The sequence below is a fragment of the Lactuca saligna genome, chromosome 4, assembly GCF_052625555.1.
Source record: "Lactuca saligna cultivar CGN05327 chromosome 4, ASM5262555v1, whole genome shotgun sequence".
Classification (NCBI taxonomy): domain Eukaryota; kingdom Viridiplantae; phylum Streptophyta; class Magnoliopsida; order Asterales; family Asteraceae; genus Lactuca; species Lactuca saligna.
The window spans coordinates 251,413,640-251,438,535 of record NC_136420.1 but is presented as its reverse complement, the minus strand read 5'-3'; the positions used below and the strand labels follow the sequence as shown (position 1 = coordinate 251,438,535).

General features: G+C 33.2%; 1 protein-coding gene across 1 annotated transcript; it reads right to left on the bottom strand.

Annotated features, from left to right (window-relative positions):
- Nucleotides 1–4,030: 4,030 nt before the first annotated feature.
- On the bottom strand, nt 4,031–6,367 carry LOC145043473 (histone-lysine N-methyltransferase). The gene is made up of 4 exons (XM_078992134.1): nt 6,317–6,367; nt 6,074–6,251; nt 4,511–4,579; nt 4,031–4,351 (listed from the first exon to the last, which is right to left on the bottom strand). Exons 2-4 carry the CDS (start codon nt 6,248–6,250, stop codon nt 4,169–4,171), a joined length of 429 nt encoding a protein of 142 aa, XP_078848260.1. The 5' UTR covers nt 6,251; nt 6,317–6,367; the 3' UTR covers nt 4,031–4,168.
- Nucleotides 6,368–24,896: the final 18,529 nt, after the last annotated feature.

Below are 24,896 nucleotides of genomic sequence, written 5' to 3'. Positions count from 1 at the left end.
GACTCGACGAGTTCCACCTGGTCATGAATCGCGGGGCCACCGCGACTCAACTCGCCGAGTCGCAAGGGCAACTCGGCGAGTTCCAGCTCGACTCAGTCCACCTATCAATCCTTCTCTAACTCTCCGTGACTCACTGAGTCAACCATAACTCGGCAGGACCACTCACTGAGTGGTTAAGGACAATCTTCATGCTACTCGCCGAGTCTGTTCTTCAGACTCGGCGAGTCCATGCCATGCATCAACTCAATCTTGCTTTTGAGGTCAGATCCGCTCCATACACTCATAGATCTAGCCCTCCTAAGCTCATTCATCACGTAAAGTCATAGTCTTGGCTACCATGCAACACTTACAAGGCTCTTTTTGGAGAAATGACCTCTAATATGGCAACCCTAGTCTCCAACCCAAAAGGAAGGACATAAAGCATAGCATTTGGGACTTTCTGGACCTGCTAAGGTCCAGATCTAGGTACCATATCTCCATGGGACCTCTCACACTTCAATTACAAAGCAAAAAAGGCAAGAAGAAACCCTAGATTTGACCATATCAACAAAAACACGGAAATAAGCTCTGAAAGATACCTCAAGAAGCTTCCCTTGGCGAAATGGAAGTAGATCCAATTTCCCAACTCTTCTAGCTTGACTTTCCCCCTTCCTTTCTTGCAAATACACACAAATTTGGTGAACAATAGCCTCTTATCTCACTCACAGGAACCCATAGCTGCTTTGGTGCTCTCAAGGATCAAGGTGGCCGCAATGAAGGGCCATAAGGTCCTTTAAATAGAGCTTAGGACCGGGAAATTAGGGTTTCATCAAACAGCGCGGACTCGCCGAGTCCATTCCTTGGACTCGCCGAGTCCAGGTGCGAACCCACGTCCAGAACCGCGATCCGACTCGGTGAGTTTAAGCTCCAACTCGCCGAGTCCCCTCACAAAACACAAAAAAATATATGAATAAAAGATACCTGGAAATCCGGGCTGTTACACTGTCACTTAGGCACAACTGCCAAAATTGTGACATTCTCTATGGGGCGCATCTACCGCAATAGTCCTTTTAGGTGCATCTGTTGGGTTTATGAGGTTCTCTATTAGGCGCTCCTGTCAGTAGAGTCCTTTAGGTGCATCTGCCAGGGTTTTATTGACAATATCATTTTCGAGAGTCCACTCGCAATACATATCAATGGGTTTTTATCTCGTTTATCGACAGTATCGTTTCCGAGAATCCACTCGCAATACATGTCGATGGGTTTTTAGAGTACACCTGGTGAATACACAGTTCAAAACACCTACAGGTTGCGAGCCTACTAGTGTCCACTGGACTGTCTAGAATAGTCTGCGGTTGTCATCCATACTCTGCTGGATGACGAGGCCATCACTTGGGTAAAAGGATTCTCTCATGGTTCACCTCTCACCCTTACCTCATGGTCTATATCACCTCTTCATCATCTTATTTTTGTCACACAGAAACTATTTCATGTACCCATGTTTTACCCAACACATTTGTAGATATAAAATACATATACAGTTTAAATCATTTAAAACGTGAATAAAATCGTCCATCCAGCATAGATAGCAAGTATACAGATAATATGCACACACAACACATAATTTATATAAAATACTTCATATCTATGTGTAATCTGAAAGTAACTATGCACTCACTTGATTAGGCGGTGACTCGTCACTCGGACAGCACTTCGTTACTCTTAAAACAATTTCCTCGACAAAACAGCGGGTTTTCTCGAAAACTGGGCTTCGCTGGAGCAGCGTTCCCGAGCCGAAAGGCTCTTTTCTCGGGACTTCGGGAGCCTCGGAGCTTCCTTCGGGTGCTAGGGGGTTTACCTAGGCTTTTAGGGGGTTAGGGAGCTTAGAGAGAGAGAGTGTGTGTGTAGAGAGAGAGAAAGAAGGGTTTGAAGGTGTGAGGAAATGGCAAGACCCGGCACCTCTATTTATAGGGTGATTTCCTGATGGTCTCACCGAGTCGGTTCACTGACTTGCCGAGTCAGTGCCACGTGTCGTCACCTGATGGCTTTTCTTGGGGAGAAAGCCTTGGCCCATATTCAGCCACGTCACCCCTTTTGTAAGCACCCTGCCGACTTCTAAATCCCGTAACTTTCGCATACGAGTTCCGTTTTCGACGTTCTTTTTTTCCACGCGTAGGTAAAATCAAGATCTATAACTTTCATTCAGACTCCATTGGCTAATTATCGACCGATCTTAAATTTAACAGTAGGAGGCGTTTAGACTGTTAAATGACCGCGAAGAATTCGTAACTCCTTCATACGGACTCCGTTTTTGTCTATCTTTTTACCGTTGAGTTCCTATTAATGAGATCTTCAACTCTCATTTAGGTCGGGTAAGCCAAAAACCGCTCGAACTCAGATTCGAGTTTCAGGTCGTGCACTGCTAAGCCGAATCTTAGAAAAATCATAACTTCCTCATACGAAATCAGATTTGGGCGTTCTTTTTTTTGTATGTTCTCGGTTTAACATATATACTACAAATTTTGTTTAGATCACTAAGGCTAAAAAGTCTTCTATCTTAAATTCACTATTTACGTCTCCCGGTGTCATGTCGGTTTTGCCGTAAAACTTCGACGAGCCATAACTTCTTCGTTATAACTCGGATTTCGGCGTTCTTTATATGTACGGAAACCTTGTGACATATTCTAAAACTTGGTTAAGATTATTTATTCTAAATAATCTTTTGTCGAAAAGTCGTTTTCGATCCCTATTATCTCTAAATTAACTAGTCCGGATCTACGGGCGTTACACTTGGTTTCATAGATTTCTTTCATAAACTTCATTGAGAAGGATAGAAAATGTGTCATCGTGCAAACACTCATTAAGTTTTATTACATGAAAAGTGTTATGCACATTATTGAGTTCCTAAGGTAACTTGAGTTGATACACGACATGATCAATTCTCGCAGGAATTTCTAAAGGTCCTATGTATGGCAATGAGAATTCTGACAAGAATTCCTTCCATCCTACCTTACCACATGCTGAGGAAGAAACTTCTACTTATGTTTAACTAACTATTCAATGAATATTATTAAATGATACTAAAACTAAACGGTCTTTTTATTGAAAGATTTCACCCTACAATGGTTGGACTCAAACAATAGTTGTGAAATATAGCTAAATCAGACATTTTAAAACCATTTAATTCTAGAACCATGCAACCTAACATATCCGTCCAATAGTTATCAAATATTAGTATAAGTTTCATGCAACATATAACATGCAATTTTGAAGCTTATCATACGAGCACAGACTTGTTTGCAACGTTTTCTTCTCTTCGAAATCTTAGTTAAGCGTCTCGAATTTGGATGACAAGGTTCAAAAGAATCGTTATCATTAATGTCCACAATCGAAGAAGTTTCGTTTGTTAGGTAAAGGTATATACGTCGACTATTTAGAGTTTCAATCGTTATGAGAATGAGGTCAAAACAATAGGTGTGGTTATTTATAGTTTTTTAGTATTTCATGAATACTTCATGACCAGGCATAATCCATGGTATTTACTGGATTTATATTTTAGCAATGATGAATTGGCTACAACAAAAATAACGTTCAATTTTAAAAAGATGGCACGCTCTTGTTGCTGGTGTAGTTGTTTCCATTCTTCATGTTTTCGATGGAAAGGAGTAAAACACTTCATTTTGGAAATTACTGAATTAAATTCACCAACGACGCTTTGTTTATTGTAGCATTCTACTTTTATTCTTCATATTATATAGGTTTGTTCAACAAATCCTTTAATTGTATAACAACTTTTCACCAATTTTACTTTCTTTAATTTTCATGGATTGCAATAGATGAAGTATGAGGGTGACGATCTTAGCATTGTACTTTCAACTTTTCCGCTTTTCCTGATGTAATTGCATAACATTACTACAAGAAATACCATAATCGTTGTAATCACGGCCCTACTGACCTTACTAGTATATATATATATATATATATATATATATATATATATATATATATATATATATATATATATATATATATATATATATATATAATCAAGTTCAAAAGAAAACGCAAAGTCAAATATTTACGAGGACTAACGAACTCAATCCTGAGGATCCACCATTTTCTAAGCCCCCAACACCTTGCAACCAGCTACATATCAATTATATAGAGACACCCTAGACACTATTACAAATCAATCATGCGCATTTGGACTCGAGTGGTCCTTCATGGCATTGTGGATGAATTCAGCTTCTTTAATTACGGAATTTCCCTTCTTGGTAATCCTCTCAAGCTCCCGAATCTTCTCCAATGCCTCTAAAGCACGCGAGTCACTCGATTGAATCAACTTGTTTGTGGTTTCTAGCGCCAAACATAGCTGTCACAAAATAAAAATAAAAACATTACTTAGGTGTCGTCTCAATGCAGAAATCACGAGTGAAAAACGAACAGAATTTAATCGTGTGTGTGTGTGTGTGTGTGTGTGTGTGTGTGTGTATATATATATAGAGAGAGAGAGATGTATATATGTTCTTACCTCGAGTGTAAGAGTTGTCCATGAGTGGGATGTACCACTAAGTGCATCATTCAAGCATTTGTAACTTTCCTAAAAACACAGGGACAAGTAAACCAACGGTAAGAATGAATGAACAAATCGAATAAAGTTTGATAATAATTACACCCTCGTTTAGTACCATAAATTACCAATATGCTGATATATTTATACTATTAATCAACCTGCCACAAGTTATTGATTTAGAGAAAAACTTGAAATACTTTGATTTATGAGGCTTGAAAGGTGGATGTTTACTTAGCTATTCAGCTATTAACTTATAGCTAGTATGTGTATGTACGCTAGGCGGGAGTAAAACGAGCATTATTATAAATTTACAAACTAAATACCATCTAAGTTATTAATATCATATGAATTAAAGATAATAACTAGTAAAAACAAAGAAAATAAATCACAAACTTCAGCAAGAAATGTCGAGTCATTTTGACAGAGCATGATACTCTGTTGTGTAGGCCTAGGCCTATGCATAAGATGAAAAAGAGGAGGCACCTTTGTGTAAATTTTGTGGATTTAGGCTATAGTGATTTCATAATCCTACTTAACTAAATTCATGAAGGCTCAATCATTTGTATTAGAAATGAATAAGGAAACAATCCATATGACTTTGTAGCATCATGGGGGTAGAACTCACAGTTTTCGTAATACAAAAGGATTGATCATATTCATATGTTGTGCCAGATGAACAGAATAACAATTTTGTTTTCTTAATTCTCATCACTGACTTTTGTAGGTTATCTAAGGAAACACATTTTAGGTCAAGAATTTGACTCAAGTCAACTGTTCATGGTGGCTAATTTTTTTTTTTTAAATATGAACGGCTGTTTATGTGGAACTCGAGGAGATTTGATTTTGAGACAGCTTTTCATATTATAAACTAGCTAAAGGATGTCATCTGTTGTAAACTACAAGGAGTTCCTTAAGTATTCAAGTCACAGGCCCTTTAAAGTTCTTGCGTTCTAAAAATGCCTACCACCCTAGAATGCCTATCAATGTTTCATGATTACTTAGGGCTATTACGGTATCAATTTATTGTGTAGCTATTTATGTGTCAAATTTCAAGTTTTATGTGGGTATGCATTATGCATATGCTCCTCAAAAGATGCACTGACATTGAAAATTAGTTTCAGGTTAATTTGTTTTACCACAGAACAAGAGGTTTTTGCGATTGGAGGTGAGATTATATCAAATTACAGCCAATTCTAGAAAATTCCACAATCACAAATTGAGTCCCATTTTTTTATGGCCATTGTCAAAGGGGGCAGAAGGAAGCCGAACGCATGACTACCCTAGACACACCCTCGCCAACCAAAACTAGAGCCTTATTCAGAAGATATACTAAATCTACAGTTCATTAGAGTTAGTTATTATTCTCTCGGAAAGGGGGATCAGAAGATGTTCGTCAGTTTAGGATTTCAAATCGAAACCCTAAATTTTTTTTTTTTGTCACAAGCTATTTTAATAGTATACAGATAGATGGATGTATATCAACCCTCCAATAATAGAGAAAGCTAAGCGAGGTTGAGAAACCTGATATAGTTTGGTAAGATCAGAAGGTTGAATACGCTGATTCGCAAGATCAGCATCTTCGACGGAACTATGACGGTGGCTGTTACGTATAATCTCATCCGTGGTGGTGGTGGTGGTGTCTTCTTCTCCGACGTCACTCAACAGATCGCCGATGCAAAGGAGCGGTCCTCCTGCCATTCTATCAGTATTTGAATCATGTTACTGATTTACTGTATTAATCTTAAAAATTTAGCGTAAACTTACCAAGATGGCGCTTGTGTTTTGGCCCGTTTCTCGCCTTTGGCCCACTTTTCAAACTATTTTCAAATTACGCCTTCTTACAAGGTTTAGTGAGGTTCGGGGGTTTAATAAGGTTTGGGTGCGGTAGAGGGTACACTCTCTTGCCACATCAACTTGGAATACCGTCCTCTCATTGCGGTTTTGGTGCGGTAGAGACCGCACTGTGGCACTCCAAGGGAGCGCTCCTCTCTTTTTAAACATTTTAAATTGAGTAGGGCATCACTTCTTGGGTGTGACATGAAACCACACTTTTGAGGTAATTGCTGATATGTCGCTTACATAGCATTGTGGTTTCATGAGGGAGTGTGGCACCACTTCCTCAGCCTAAATATTGGTCCATGGACAAGTCTCTTTAGAATCCTTCATATGCCTTATGAATAATATATTTTTTCTATTACCACACTCAATTGAAACTTCCATGTCTTTTCATAATTTTTTTATAATAATGATTTCATAATATTTATTTAAATATACATAACTTTTCACTAGTATCTAATTAACAACGATCACTCAGTGGTTTTTTAACTTATGTTGTTTAATGTTTCTTATGACACCCATTGATTAACATTGATATATATATATATATATATATATATATATATATATATATATATATATATATATATATATATATATATAGTTCACAATGATAGATTTTTATTAGAATGATTTAAAGAGTTGTGTGAGTGGTTGAGAGGTAGATTAAAATTTTCATACAAAAATATTATCGATGGAGAGCATAAATAATAATAAAGAGGAAGATGATATGAGAAGGAAATATGAAAGTTTATGGTAAGAAATATTGTTTTATTTCTTCTTTTTTATTATCTAAATTTATACTCTATAATTATGATTTTTGTTGGAATGAAAAATATTATATATCAAGATGTTTTAATCATTATCTCTAGATTCACATGAACAGCAAGACTACTTAACAACAATACAAAACAAGCATGGATACAACTAACGTAGTTCATGCATCTTGATTTTAAAATTTTGGTGGTTCAATTTGTTTTAAAGTTTTACATTTTTTTCATGAAGTTATAATCATGTTCAATGGGGTCCCAAAAGGAAGCTATGCAACTAACCGTCTAAAGTCTAAACCCAATGGTCCATGTTGTATAAATTATAATGAAGTTTGCAAGATGGTGCAAGTCAATGTTCATTTCACTTCAAATTGTATAACTAGACTTTTAAAAAGATTCAATGGGTGTAATTTGTAGGATGATGTAATGGAGTGCATGTCGATGTTTAATTTTATAGGTTTTTTTTTTGTTGTGTTGGATGTTCACAATCGCTTACATGGAAATGGTCATATAGATGACAATTATGTAGTTGATAAAGCTTATTAAAATTGATTTTGTTATATTCCATAAAATTGGTAAATTTGAGTTGTTGATATATCATTACAAGTTGTTATTTGATTATAAGTCGTTTAATCATTCATGATCTTTTTCAAACGAGACGTTTATGATTAGATGTAAGGTAATTAAAAGTGAAATCAGATTTAGCCATTCAAATTTGCACCTCTAATTTTATGTTATGCTAATGAAAAGCATAATGGCATGAGACTCACATAAAATACAAATCGTTTAATTATTTTTTAACTTATGTATTCTAATAACATATGAGGACTAAACCTCATTTTGGGTTTTATAATTATTATTAGTTTGGTTAGAATCTATTAGAGATTATTTTGACATCAATCATAAACATCTTTAATCTTTTATTCATAATTTTAATTTTTCTTTTAATTTGTTGTATTTACGTTATCAATAATTTATATGATTAATTATTTTTTCATATATTGTAATAGTCAATCAATTTATTCCGTAATAAAAAAAAATTAGAACCCCAATATCGACAATTTTAGGAGCAGTTTCGGAATATTAAAAACTGACATAACATATTCCAGAATTGGTTCCAATATTTTAGGGTCGTAGGCTCCAATTTTAATATGCCAATATATAAAAAATGACCAAAAACCATGGATAAAATTATAAATTTCAACATAAAAATGCATTTTTGCTTGTATCACATACATTTGAAACTTCCATGACTTTTCAATTATTTCTAATAATTATTATCAATTGGTTAATAATCTTAAATTAATGCAAAAACTAAATTACAATCTTAAATTAACTAAACTACAATATTAAAATATCATATTTTACTTCTATTTATAAATTATGACTTTAACTTTTTAACATATTATAATTAACTTATTAGTTTGGATATGTTACCGTATGTGATCAATTATCATTTTAAAGTCACAGCTTTTGTATAATTTATGATTTTATGGAAATTCAATTATTAATTTCAATATAATATCAAATTGTTAAGTTAAATAAAATTTCAGTTAAACGTGAAAAAAATCGAGAATATTTTATAAATAGTTAAAAGTTATAATTTATAGTGTTAAATCTAAATTGTAATCCTAAATTAACAAAAAACCATGAAAATACTTTTTATAATCATTAAGAATTTTCAAATAAGTAGCTTAAAAATAACTTATAATAAAAATAGTTAAAAGTAATATTATATACAAATTTATAATATTATCTATAAAAACAAAACCAATGTTTGTTGTTTTAAATAATTACAATCAAAGAAATAAACAATATTCATCAAATAAATTTTAAAAAAAGTTAGATTTCCGAAACAAAATTAAAATAATTAAGAGTTTTCAAATACGTTATTTTAAATAACTTACAACAACAATAGTTAAAAATAATATTATATACAAAAATTATATTGTTACCTTTAAAAACAAAAACAATGTTTTATGTTTTAAATAATTAAAATGACAATAAATAAAATCATAAGCAAATAAACTTTTTAAAATTAATTAATCATAACAACTATAAATATTTTTAAACCATATATTATACTTTATTTTATTTATTAGTAACTTGCAGGTAGAGGTCATTTAGACAATTGTGATTATAAATTTTAAAAGATGTCTACATTATCATATTATTCAAAACAAATAATATTTATATCAACTTATTATAAGATTTATTATATAAGAGATAACAACAACATCATTGATATAGTTAAAAAAAACATATATTTGTAAAGATTTCAAATATATTGTTGTATTCAAAATAATCAATGTATTATATCAATTTAGCATACAAATTGTAACGCCCGCGTTTCCAGTATAGCCATTATTGTTGATGTAATAGTCTAGGTTAATCCTTGTAACTCTTTTTGAAGTATTAATAATGAAATATTTGAGTATTATGTGAACTATGTGAATTATGTGTATTTTTCTTAACTATTATAATTTAATGAATTAAGAATAATATAAGCGTCAAAATTAAAGTGTCGGATAAGCCTGATATCTTTGCATGAAGATGTAGTGGTTGAAACAAGAATTCCGGTGATATAAAGAATGTCGAAATCTGAGTTATAACGAAAAAGTTATGGCATGTCGAAGTTTCGCGACAGAACCGGCGACGTTGAATGACGTAAAAAATGAATTTTATATTAGAGCGATATTAAGCCTTAGTGATCTAAATGAAAGTCGTAGAGTTCGTTAAACTGAGAGTGTGCATAAAAAGAATGCCCAAATCTGACTTCGTATGAGGAGGTTATGATTTTCCGATGTTTCGACTTAACAGTATGCAACCCGAATACTCGATTTGAGACCTAGCGCTTTTTAGCCGAAACAATCTAAACGATAATCAAAGATCTCATTAATAGTAGTGAAACGATAAAAAGACAGACGAAAACGGACGTCGGGTGAAGAAGTTATAAATTTATAACGGAGCTTTCCTGTCATAGTCTACTAAAAATAAATAATAAAAATAAAGTTAAAATTAGCCGACGAAGTCTAAACGAAAGTTGTAGAGCGTAGTCTCACTTACGCGTGGATATAAAGAACGTTGAAAACGGATTTCGTATGAAGAAGATATGAAATTTTGAAGTTTATTAAATAATTAAAATATTAAATTTAATTATAAATACCTGATATTATCCAAAGGGGGGGAGTCAGCGACCTTATCCACATTACGCCCAACGTAACGTAATTTACGCTCAGCGTAATTCGGGGTTTCAGCCTCCTATAAATAGATGTCGAGTGCAGCCGAGTTCTATTGCTCATTTCTCTCATTCTCTCGCGTTTTTATCTCGTTTTGCGTGCAAGAAATATCCTGAAGCCCCGATATCATTCTCGAGACCCAAAGCAAGTCCCGAAACCCCGAAGATCCCGAGAAGTAAAATTCCTTAGCCGCAGCTCTGCCCGCGAGGAGCCTGGTTTTTGTGAAGATCTTCCAGATCTACCGAAGAATACTACTTCTACAAGCCGTAGTGATGTCCGATCATTTTCTGGTCAAGTGAGTGTTTAGTCACTTTCTTCTAACGCATAATTATGAAGTATTTTATACGAAATACGTGTTATGTGTATATTTTGTTGTTATATGTGTGAATGTATATTCATTTTCTTCTATCTCATAGATATGATTTATTCTCTATGAAATACATGTTATGTGTATGTGTCTCATCTATTGTTTGGAATATGTATTGAATGAGAATGCTATATAGGTTTTAAACTATGTATAAAAATATATATTTTTATCTACTAATATGTTAGGTAGAACGTGGGTAGATAGTTAATGTGTGATAAACAGATGAGATGTAACACCCAAAGTCTGGAAGGCAAAGAAAGGAAAGAAAACCCTAATTTTAAAGGGTGACTCGGCGAGTCCAAGGAGGAACTCGGCGAGTCCGAGCGGGATCCGGGTCGAGGAGTAAGTGACCGACTCGGCGAGTCGGCCAAGGGGACGCGGTGAGTCTGGTCTGTGCGAGGAAAACCCTAAATTCGGGACTTGGGGCCTATTTAAACGTCTCATTCTCTCCCCTAGGGTTCCTTTACTACCTCTTTCACTCAGAACATCGAACCCTAAGCACCATTGTTGCTCATTCAAGCTTCCAAGCCATTTTTGGGGTGATTTAAAGGAAGAAGAAGAAGGGGAATCATTGAAGCTTCAAGGATTGGCCTTAGATCTAAAGATTTTGGGAAAATTTCTGAGTTATTGAAGGTATTAAGTCGTTCTCTCCTTTAGATCTAGTATGGTTGTGAGTTTTGGGGGTTTTCTAGCCATGATTAGCTACCCATTTTGAGTTAGAAGCCAGATCTGAAGTTGCTACTTCGGATCTAAGCATATTATGGTCTTAAGAAGCATAAAGTATCAGCCCTTGAGTCGATTATGGAGCCTCTTTGCCTTAAACCCTAGTTTATGGTGTATTTTGCCTAGATCTCCTTCTCTACACGTAAATTTGCAAATTTACGTGAGGAATTGGCTTGGGAATGGTAGATCTACAGTTTGGAGTCTATGCATGACTCAAAAGTCCTCTGCATGTAAGGAGATCTGAATGGACTCAGCGAGTAGCATGAAGAGCAGGAGCAACTCCACGAGTGGGATGAACAGCTCGTCGAGTCAGATGAAGATTGCCTTGTATTCGATGAGTCTGTTCTTGGACTCGGCGATTCAGGTCGCGAAACCCCAAGCCCTTCGAGTTGAGACTCGAATCAGTGAGTCGAGTGGAGACTCGATGAGGTGGATAGCTCAGGACTCAGAAATCGGTAGACTCGGCGAGTCATGGACTGACTCGGCGAGTCGAGACGCGAAAGGAAGGACTCTGAATATATGAACTCGTCGAGTCAGTAGGTTGACTCGGCGAGTAGGGTTGACATGGGAGGTTAACCTTGACCAGGACTTTGACTTTGACCAGAGTTGACTTGGTTGTCTCTCGGGTGTCAGTTAGACTCAGTGTTGCTTTGATATTGGTAGTTCGGGGAGCAAGGGGAGCAGGAGTTCAGAGAATTGTCGGGCAGCAGTTAGTGAGATCATCAGCAAGTTCAACCAGTGCAGGTGAGTTTCCCTTTGTGTGAATGGGTCTAAGGCCACAATGTCGGCCCATGTAGTGATGAGTAGAAGGCCCGGGGGTTAGCCCTAGGCACAATATGCTAGTATGATATTCAGGACGAGGTTCATTAATAGCATGCGAGTACCCAAGTATTTGTTTATATGATAGTTTATACTTGTTGTCTGCGTTATACATGTATGTTCCTGGTAGGGAGGGAGTGTGGGCGAGGTCTGGAATCTCACCAATAGCAGAGTGTGGATGAGGTTCCACATCTTATTAGTAGCAGAACAGGGGCGAGGCCCAAGTTAGGGAAGGAGTGAGAGTGGGTTGGGCTCGTATCTCACTACCAGTAGGAGTGTGGATGGGGTTCCATGACTCATCAATAGCAGGACAAGGGTGAGGCCCAGGATAGGCGAGGCCTTAGGACAGGATCAGTTGTATGAGTTTAGCTTATGTGTTGTGATATGTTTATGTGTTATTATTTGTTGGCGGGCGAGGCCCTGTAACAGGCGAGGCCTAAGTGAAACAGATCTGTATCCGAACGGGGCTCGAAGCCAGGCGGGGCCTGGAGTGGCGGGGCCGTTGTAGCGGGCGAGGCCCAAGATAGCGGGCGTGGCCCAGTATGTGCAGTATGTGATTATGCATGGTATGTGGTAGGGTGGGGAACTCACTAATCTTCGTGCTTATGGTTTTCAGTTTTGGTTTCAGGTACTTCCGGTAGCGGAGGGAAGAGCTCGGGGTGATCGCATGGCACACACCATTGATTAGACAGCCTGGGAATGTTTTACTCTAATAACGAACATGTGATTTAGAAACTAATACCCTGTTTATGTTTTGGATTAATGATTTTGCTTTAAGTAAAGTTTTATTAAAAGAAATTTTTGGTCTTAAATTTTGGGTCGTTACATGAGAGGCCTCGATGTTGTTCTTGATTCAGTCATCTAGCGGAGTTTAGATGACAACCATTGACTTTTCTAAACAATCATGTGGAAGCTAGCTGGCTCGCCAACTGTAGGTGTTAATGAACTTGGGTGTTCATTCCCTGTACTCCATCCCCCTCATGGTTGCCTTATTTGACATATATTGTTGGGAAACCCCCGAATGCATGTGTTGTCATCCCGATGAAATATTCTAAGACTAGTTCCCTTGTGTTAGTTGTTTTAGGGACGTAAAGTGAAAATAATGGGAATGAGTAATTGGGTTATGTTGGTTGATGAAAATAAATTTAATTACTTATTGTGGGTTGAAAACCCTATATGCTCACTAGGCTCCCAAGCCTGATCCACTCAGTTTCTTTGTATTACAGGTAGTGGCGCCAGAGTATAAGTTGGATGATTTGTCAGGATATTTTGGATTATATACCTGTTGTTGTAAATAACTATTGTGAGATCTGTATTGAAATGTTTATGTTTTTGGTCTATTTATCGGAACATGACATCCCAAGTATTGTAATATAATGAAAAATACATTTCTTTAAGAAATGCTTTGGTAAATCTTATTTTTATCATATTTCATTTTGGGAATAAATTCTGCAACTGTTTTAATGAAAGGATTACTCTGAAATTATTTTAAAAGCATAAATTAAACCGGTCTTTTCTGGCCGTAATTTTGGGGATGTCACACAAATCATTATATCAAATTTAATAATGTTATTGTTATATTCAAAAAAACTTATATTTATAAAGATTTCAACTATATAAGTGTTTCTGTGCAACGCATGGGCATTCATATAGTATACTTATAAATGAGGCATTTTTACTTGCATTACATGCATTTAAAACCTCCATGACTTTTCAATTTCTTTCTAATAATTATTAGAATTTGGTTAATAATATTAAATTAATGCAAAAACTAAATTTTAATAATAAATTAACTAAACTATAGTATTAAAATATCATATTTTACTTATATTAATAAAATTATGACTTTATTTTTTTTTAAATATTATATTTAACTTATCAGTTTAGATGTGTTGTTGTATGTGAGCAGTTATCATTTTAAAGTCACAACTTTTGTATAATTTATGATTTTATGCAAAATAGTTAAATTATTAATTTCAATATAATGTTAAACGGTTAACTTAAATCAAAATTTCAGTTAAACTTAAAAAAATCGAGAGACTATTCTATAAATAGCTAAAAGTTATAAATTATAGTGTTAAACCTAAATTGCAATCCTAAATTAACAAAAAAACATGGAACTATTTTTTATAACCATTAAGAATTGTCAAATAAGTAGCTTAAATATAAGTTACAATAAGAATAGTTAAAAGTGATATTATATAAAAATTATAATGTTATATTTAAAAATAAAAATAATGTTATTGTTTTAAATAATTACAATAAAAGAAACTACCACTATTTTTCAAATAAATTTAAAAAAGTTAAATACTCTGAAACCAAATTAAAATAATTAAGATTTCCAAATATGTTATTTAAATTATTTTATAACAACAATAGTTAAAAGTAACATTATATACAAAAATTATATTGTTAACTTTAAAAACAAAAACAATGTTTGTTGTTTTAAATAATTATAATGATAGAAATTAAAATGACAAGCAAATAAACATTTTAAAATTAACTAGTCATAACAACAACTATAAATAACATTAAATCATATATTATATTTAATTTTATTCACGAGTAACCTAAATGTAGAGGTCATTGACACAACTAAGATTATAGAATTTTAAAAGATGTTTATATTATCATATAATTCAAAACAAACAATGTTTATACCAACTTATTATAAGGTTCATTATATAAGAGCAAACAACAGTGTCATTAATATATTTATAAATATTTCAAATATATTATTGTATTACGCGTAATGCGCGGGTATTTGCCTAGTCATACTTACTTATAAAGCTAACATTTTTTTCTTGAATCTCATGCATTGAAAACCTATTTTTTTAACTTTCTCAAACCATATTCATTTGAAACCCCCTTTTTTAACTAATGCAACTCAAAAGTTTTCTTAATTATGATTTAACACTCAAAAGTTTTATAACTTATATTATGTTTAATTATCATTTAGTGAAAAATTTACTATAAAAATGTCAATCTTTTGTATCTTTTGTGTTATATAAAATCTTACATGTAATAAGGGTTAAAAGACATTGTGATTCAAAAGTTTTCATATAGTTGAAGCATTCACGATCCAAATATGATGATTTGAAGAAATGAGTTATGTCACATCGATGGTAATTGTAATATGATTTTTTCTTTCAATAAAAAAAAATGAAGTTTTTCTATTCTTTCTTTATATTCAGTTTCTCATTTAATATTTATATGTGATTTGTGTGTATTACTCAATCTTGAATGTGACTCTCCAAACATCAATGTTTTGCTTGAAATATCTATATGATTCTTCTTTTTCAAGAAAAATATTTTGATTGTTGGTTAGTGAAGAATTATCATCAAGCTTCTATGGTTGAATGGTATTAAATGAAGAAAGAAGATTCATAAAATGGATATGGGTTTTTTTGTTTGAGCAAAGTTGACGAATGTTATTTTTTTCTTTTGATTTAAATGGATGTTTATGTAACATCTTTATTTATATATATTCAACTACCCAATGCTCTTATTTATTTGATTGTATTTTTTCTATTTTGATTATGTTTATTTTCTATTAATTTTTTGTTGGGTTATCCTACACAACATATTTAAAAGATAATATTTAAAAGATAACATAATTTTGAACATTTAATATGTAATTATAATAGACTTATCATGATATGTTCTTCATATGAAAGTAATTTATCAATATTACTACGACAAGAATTACATATGACATTTACGAAAATATATATATTATATGTGATTTGTTTAACATATATATGCACCTATGTATGTTATAAATTTATAATTAAATATCTTTATGTTTAATAATTGAAGGGATTAAAATGATGCATCAAAACCAATTATTTAGACGAATATAATAATAATAATAATAATAATAATAATAATAATATATTTCCAAAAACCGCATTCATTTGAAACACACACTACAACTCAAGAGTTTTCTAATTTATGTATATTTATTAGTTACAACTCAAGAGTTTTTAACTTATGATTATTAATTAGATTCACTAATAACTTTATATTTTCCTTTCTTTTATAAGTTTGTAAGGTTTTGCTCATTAAAAACATTAATGAATTTGAAAATATTTGTGATTTAAATATGAAGAGTTAATATAAATATTATAATAGATGTTTTAGTGTTTTTTTGTTATTAAAACTTATAGTGTTTATTTTTCATATTTTTTATTATTCGTTGTATATATATCTTTTTTAATACAAATGTTATAATAGATGTTTTTCTATTTTTATGTTACTAAAAATTGCAGTTCATACGTTTTGTTACCCATTATATTATCATTCATTTGATATATAATTTACACAATTTTAAATGGTTTATAAAATTATCAAATAATTGTATATATCACAATGACTTAAAAATTAAACTATAATGTTTAATAAAACTAATATGTTAACTATATGTTTGCTTTATTACTAAAATTTTGTTTCAAAGTATAAATATTAAATAATAATTTGGTAAAAGTTATTATTTTAACTATATAATTCTATTATCGCGCAACGCGCTGGGATTCGTCTAGTATACTTATAAATGAAACATTTTTCCTTTCACCACATCTATTTGAAACTCGCATAACTTTTCAGTTTCTTTCTAATAATGATTATAAGTTGGTTAATAAGGTTAAATAAATATCTAACATAAAGTGTAATCATATATTAACTAAATTTTAATATTAAAATAATGTATTTTATTTTACTTATAAAGTTATGTCTTTAACTTTAAACATATTATGCTTAATCTATTAGTTTTAAAATGTAGTTTAATGTACCATTATCATTTTAAAACTACAATTTTTGAACAGTTTGGATAAAATACTTAAAATTTTAATTTAAATATAACATTACAAGGTCAACTTAAATATAAATTTTAGTTCAAAATAATACTTTGTAAGTAGTTAAGAGTGATAAATTGTAGTGTATTTTTAGACTTTTTAAAAGCATTATTGTTGTTAGCAGAAAACCTGTAACTACCACTAACCTTGTGTTGACCCTCAAAATTACATGTATTCTCAGGAAATCACTAAACAAACATTCAAGACGGATTAGATTACAGGTGACCTTGTTTACTTGCTGTTGTACTATATGCATATCTGTTTATGAAATTCATTTACTATTATTATCTGTAAAAACCTTGTATTCAAATATCAATATAGATCATGAATTCTATTTTGTTTATTGTTGTACTTGTGTTATATATTCAGTTTACCTGTTATCCATGAAGTTAGTAGCACAGCCCGACGTGTTCCGCCGCCATGGTCGGGGGTGTGACAGGCAATCTATGCTATGAGAAGAAGAGTTTAGAATGTAGAGCATGAGAAAGAAAAAGAATAAAAATTAGAATATGAAAGATGGAAAGAGTAGATGAACATGAAAATAGAAATAGAATAACTTACCACATTATTATATGATGTTGTAGAGATGTTTTATGGTTTGTACGTTCAGGTAGCAACTAGTGTATGTTAAGAAGATAGGAGGACAAATTTTTAGAAATAACTCTCATAATCCCATTAGAATAACTTACCACATTATTATATGATGTTGTAGAGATGTTAATTTAGTTGCATTTCCTTGTTATTCTTTTATAATGAGATTTTATTGTAATGTCGTGATTATTGTCAGAGATGTAAAACGTTTTTATTTTCATAAGTTAATAGAATTTCACAAATTTTTAGAAATAACTCTCATAATCCCATTAGATATATGCGTAGAAAGTTCGGTCGTTACAATATATATATATATATATATATATATATATATATATATATATATATATATATATATATATATATATATATAATGGTTGCAGAAATCGCTAATCGGCCGCTAATCGGTAGACTAGCGATTAGAGATTAATCGGCTAGATGGGGATTAATCAGAAGATTAATCCAGGACCATTAATTAATAAGAAAATTATTCAAAAATTTACAAATCAAACTTTAATCCTCCAAAATACGAGATTAATTGGCGATTAGGTCCAACTTTGACCTGCATTGACCAAAGCTGATTAGGTCCGATTAATTCCGAATTTGACCTACATTGACCAAATCCGATTAGGTTCGATTAATTCCGACTTTGACCTTGCATTGACCAAATCCGATTATAGTTACCGATTATCAATAAATCTCATCAGTGGAGGCAGTGTTGTAAAACTCACTGAGTTGGCCGATTACTCCTCCGAGTACTCGCTACTCGGCCCCTTACCGATGCGAGTTACAGAATCCCGACTACTCACCGATCATCCCTTACTGAACTGAGCAGTGTTGTAAACCCAATCAACTCGATGATTAATATGTATAATATACTTAATGATTTATTATTTAACACACACATGTGATTATTACTACATATATATATATATATATATATATATATATATATATATCTTAAATTTTCAGTAATTATTCACGAAAGTGAGACCATTATGTGTTTTTCAGTTTTTGGGTATTCCCATGTCTCTAATTTTTTTCTATATATATTTCAATCAAATTATGATTTTTACTTATGATTTTGACATATATAATTTTCCTAAAAATATTTCTACATGAATTACCGAATCTGAGTACTCCCGAGTACTTGTTACTCGGTAGTCGGCCGAACAGGTACCGGGTAACGAATTTTACAACCTTGGGTGGAGGTCCGATTAACGATTAATCGGTCGATTAGACTGATTTCTACAACACTGATATATATATATATATATATATATATATATATATATATATATATATATATATATATATATATATATATGTGTGTGTGTTGATCTTTTGATACATACAAAAATGTGTTTTCATTAATATATCTGTTTTTCTTAATGATTAAGGAACGTCCTTTATAAACCTAAGGGTATATTTTTTAAAACAAGTTTCTGATTGGAGAATTTTAATTTATAAATGATATTTGGGTTGATTACCTTTTTGACTTCACAATTTTATTTACCGAGGATAAACTTTCCCATATTTTATTATGTTTTGATCAATTCGATAGTTTTTATGATATGGTATTACATATAAACCTTGATTGTTATGTGAAACTATGTGTACATTCATGAATGAAATTTTGGAAATGGTTTGGTTTAAAAGCAAAATACTTTATTTTTAGAAATTGATTTTGGCATCCTATATGCGCATTCATATTAGGATGTGAGACCTATGAGTTCATTTCTGGGATTCATTGTGTGTTGAACGTTGTCAGTAGATTTTTAGATAATCCTCACATGTACATGTGTACTAGATATCCATTGTATTGGACTATGTATATGTATAGCTAGTTCCTAGATCAATGGTGAGAGTTAGGGATGTCAACAGGACCAAACGGGAGCGGAAATAGCTACCCCCGCTCTCGCCCCCGAAATCAGTTGTTGCCCCCGCTCCCGGTCCTGCCCCGTCTCCCCCGTTTACATAGCCCCCAGTTACCTCCATTGCCCCCGGTCCCGCCCCTGTTCCCCTGGTTCCTCCGGTTTATAGGCTTAAATTCGTTTTTTTTTGCTAAACAACTACTTTGGTTTACGCTAAAAAACTTATTTTTAATAACTTTAAAAGTTTAAAACATAATCTTTTAGAAACTAAAAAAATAAAAATCCAACATTACAAAACGACAATTCCAACAATCTTAAAAATACAAAATATGTCAAATCCAATATTACAAATATAAAATACTTACATATCCAAAAATATATGATCAATTGACTACCTCTTCAATATCTATTAATTGGAAAGGGGAAAATGAAACCTAACCTACACCTAAAATTAGAAAATCTATTTTGTATATGTATTTTATATTAAATATATATTTTTTACATAAATGTACAACCGGGGCCCCTGCGGGAGTACGGGACGGAAATACCAACTCCCGACCCTGGTCCCGAAAATAAGCGAGGTTTAATTCTGCCCCCGCTCCAGCTCCTGTTTTTTTCTTTTTTTTTTCTTTTTTTTTTTAATTTAGTCCCGTACGGGATCGGGATCCCACGGGGGTTTTTGACATCCCTAATGAGAGTCTTACTTAACTAGACAATGAAAAGGGAAGTATCTTTTTCCTAAAGAACATAGAGATGAGAGTCCCATATTCTCTATAAATTTGATTAGAGTACCCTTAAGTGTCCACCACCATTTATCTATGTATGTGATTTTGGTATGAGTTTTGATTATTGAGATTGCCTAATCAAGGCAAAACTACTTGACCGTTTATCTATCTGTGAAGTTTTCATATTTATAACAATGTACTTTGGATTTTGTTAGATTTTACCTCTGTTATTTGTTAAGATTTTTTTTTATAAGGTACGGGTTTTACATTTGGATATGACTTAAGTGTTAAATAATATTCTAATTTTGTGATGTTAAACCATGGAATTGTACTTACTAGGCTCCCAAAAGTTTAACCTACTTGTTGATAAAAGTTTCCAGGTTAGAAAATGTTGGTAGATATATTAGAGGATTAGCAACTATTGGACATTTAGAAGAGTGATATTTTTTTCCTGTAACATAAATTGTGGTTATGATATCTTAAGGAGATACACTCGCATGTTTTTATAAATAAAAAATAACTATGTTTTACAAAATTTTATTTTGGATTGGTTTTTGCAAACTAAACTTTGGAACTTCTTTTAAAATGTTTTAACAAAATGCAATTTTAAAATAGCCCATGCAAGGGGTGTTTCAAAATTTGTTGAGACAAAGTGGACAATTTTCATCATCGATTTTGATTATTTTGATTATCATTGTTTTTTTGGATTACTTCCACGTCCATAGTCATGAGTGTTGACATGAAGAATTGCAGGAGATGAAAAATGGTCACCATGAACAGGTGATTGGTATGCAAAAAGGACAAGATTTGTTCTCCTAAGAGAAGTATTGAACTATTTATATAAATGATAGAAACGGTGGTCTGTGATGAATAATGCTTGAAACATTGTTAAAGTGGGAAAGGTCGTTAATATTGTAAGTAACCAAGTTTTTTCTCGTACTTTAAAGTCGGAATCTAGATTCTCTAGTAAGTCGACTATACCCTTGATCTTTGAGTAATACGTTGTGACCGAGAGGTCTCCCTTGGTGATATAGTGGAGTGCACTATCTAGGTGCCATTAATATCATCACTCAAACTGGATTCTACTTTCTCCCATTTATTGTCCACAACTTTCGGAGTGAGATAATCATAGGTGTCGTCAATTTGATCACGTATGTCATAAGCATCACAATTAGTAAAAAATAGTTCTCTTCACGAGTCGTAGTTGAATTGCTCCAAGTTTAGAACCAATGGGATGTGGGACTTTATCTACGTGATACCACACACTTTATGAGGTGTCAATATTGCGGCAACCATAAACGAACTGTTGAAATATTACAAAAGACCAATAGTGAGTTGATTAGGGTTATGTTATGAGATTCAGTGGCGACCCGGAAGAGAGAGAATAAACGTGGAAGGATATTATAGAAAATGAGAGATACTAGGAGAATACTGAGGGGGACTCTGATACCATATTAACATATGATATGCATTTCCTTTCAAATGAGTAAAAACTAGGTTTTTTATACAAAGCTTACCCAAGATATCAAAAGGAAAAACTTTATACATGTGTTTTATATACAAATACAACCATATACATATACACTAACAGATCCATATAAACATATGGTTGTCTTTTGGTGCACTATCCACTTTCGTTTATATTTCATGTCTTTCTTTCTTACTAGTGTTCATTATTTTTATGATCATCTTATTAAACACACGTTGCTTCAATCATCGTGGCAACATGAGTCATTACTTTATCCTATTTACATAACTCATTTTCGTTAGTTACCAGAGTTCTTATTCATACAATTTCAAGAGGTTTGTAGCATGTATTCATACTTTATGGTTTTCCTATGTTGGTTAGTACATACCCATCACATTCCTTTAATATCTAGTCATTCTTCATCATATTCACATTCTTTATTGTTATTATATAATTAACAATTCCATTTAGATGTTCGAAAGACCCAAATAGAAAGATAAATTAAAAAGATCTTCTTGTTTTTATTTTGTTCGAAGTGTCTTTTGGCTTGGCTCGGTCAATACTTTTTTAAAACAAATTCCACATATTTATAGGTATAAGAAACATATTCTAAAAAAGATACCCAACTTGGTTACTGTGTAAGAATTTCCATTGTGAAGTTTACATATACTTATCGTTTTTGTTATAATGAAAATTGAAAGGATTAAGAATCAATTAATGATGTTTTGTAGTTTCTTATGTCATCAAGAAACCCAATTTATACACTAATTCCGTATATAAGTTATTTTCTTTTGAATGTCTCGTCTCGTTTTTTCGTGGATTAACATCTTGTGGTCCTTTAGTGCCCATAAAGAAATCGTCTTGGTAGCATCAAACCAATAGAATAAGGATTAGCTGTGCAACTTGTCCACAAACAAGATAAATAGATACATGCAATGACCCTCAAATGTGAAAACTAACAAATGAAATACATATAACGTCTAGGGTTTCATATTATTATCAAAGAGAAGTACAAATACAATGAAAAGGAAAGACATAATATATAGACAAGCTAATTAGGGTTTCCTAGCGAAAAGGCCCAATCATAAAACCCAATACAAAATAAAGCCCAAAATATTATTAGGTTAACATCCCCCGTCAAACTCACAATGCAACAGCAATAAGCATTGAGAGTTTGTCAGACAGAAAATGGAATCGAGGAGTAGTCAATGGCTTCGTAAGAATATCAGCAATCTGCAAAGAGGAAGGAACATAAGGAAGGGAGATAGTGCCTTTCTGGAGATGATGACGTGTGAAATGACAGTCAATCTCAATGTGCTTTGTGCGCTCATGAAACACTGAATTCTTGGCAATCATTATCGCACTCTCGTTATCACAATACAAAGGGGTAGGCTGAGAGATGTGAACGCCCATATCTGTAAGAAGCCATCTTAACCAAACAATCTCACAATTGGCGATAGCCATGGCTCGATACTCAGATTCTGTAGAAGATCGAGAAACAACATCGTGTTTCTTGCTTTTCCATGATATCAATGAATCTCCAAGAAAAACACAATACCCAGTAGTGGACTTACGATCATAAATATCACTATCCCAATTTGCATCACTATAGGCACGCAACTCAAGAGAGGATGAAGAAGGAAACATAAGAGTGCGGAACTGAGTACCACATAAATATCTCAATATACGAAGAACAGCTCCCCAATGAACAGTAGTAGGAGCAGTGACAAACTGGCTAACCACATGAACTGCATGAGCAATATCCAGTCTAGTGACAGTCAGGTAAACCAAACTCCCAACAATGGTACGATAAAGACTTGGATCTGATAATGGGACACCATCAGTTGGAGAGTACTTTGCATTACTCTCTATAGGCGTATCAACTGTTCGATTATCCGTGAGTCGTGCACGTTCAAACAAATCGGAAATATACTTCGTTTGAGATAAAAGATAACCCTTTGGAGATTGAGCAACTTCAATCCCCAAGAAATAACGAAGTAATCCCAAGTCTTTCATAGCAAAACGGTGAGCCAAATCACGCTTTAAAGACTCTATACCATCATGATCATCACCAGTAATAATCATGTCATCGACATACAAGGAAAGAATAATCCGCCCTGCATTCGTACATCGAATAAATAGAGCCGAATCATGGTTACTTGGTTGAAAACCAAGAGAAGTAATCACCGCAGAAAATTTCTCAAACCAAGCACGAGGGGCTTGTTTGAGGCCATATAGAGCCTTCCGAAGTCAACAAACTTCACCTGGTCTGTGAGCAATACCAGGGGGAGGAGACATGTATACTTCTTCATGAAGATCACCATTCAAGAAAGCATTCTTGACATCTATTTGATAAATCTTCCATTGACGAATGGAAGAAACTGCAATCAAGGTGCGAACAGTTGTCATTTTTGCAATAGGAGCAAACGTCTCCTCATAATCCATACCATACTTTTGCGCGTACCCTTTCGCAACAAGTCTGGCTTTATAACGCTCAACGGATCCATCAGACTTTGTTTTAATTTTATAAACCCAACGGCAACCAATCGTGTGTTTTCCAGGTGGAAGCGGAACCAGATCCCATGTATGAGTATGATAAAGAGCTGCAAGTTCCTCAGCCATAGCGGTCTGCCAAAGAGGATTAGAAATGGCCTCTTTATAGGATGTTGGCTCAGAGAGACGATGTACATTAGCAATAAAGGAGGCAAAAGCCGGTGAGTAAGAGGAATAGACAAATTCAGGAAGCTTTGTGGACTTCTTATTACGATAAGGTCTCGATGGAGGGGGGTCTTGATGATTTGTAGGCAGAGGATCAACGATAGGTGTTGGATCAGCCACATGTGGTGGATCAGCAGCAAGTGGTGGATCAGTGACATGTGGTGGATCATCAATGTCAATGCTAAAAGGATCAATAGTACAGAGCTCCTCTCGAGTTGCATCATGTGACTGAACAGGAATGCTATAAAATGGAATATGCTCCAAAAAGGTGACATTGCGAGATACATACAGTTTTTGATTTGAAGGATCATAGCACCGATAACCTTTCTGACCAATACCATATCCCAGAAAAACACAAAGA

Bases quoted from the DNA above. Each gene is read 5' to 3' on its own strand.
- LOC145043473 (XM_078992134.1), bottom strand. From the start codon at position 6,250: ATGGCAGGAGGACCGCTCCTTTGCATCGGCGATCTGTTGAGTGACGTC. The intron at 4,580-6,073 runs GTTTCTCAACCT...CTGTGTTTTTAG, and splicing joins ATCTTACCAAACTATATCAG to GAAAGTTACAAATGCTTGAA. The intron at 4,352-4,510 runs GTAAGAACATAT...ATTTTGTGACAG, and splicing joins GGACAACTCTTACACTCGAG to CTATGTTTGGCGCTAGAAAC.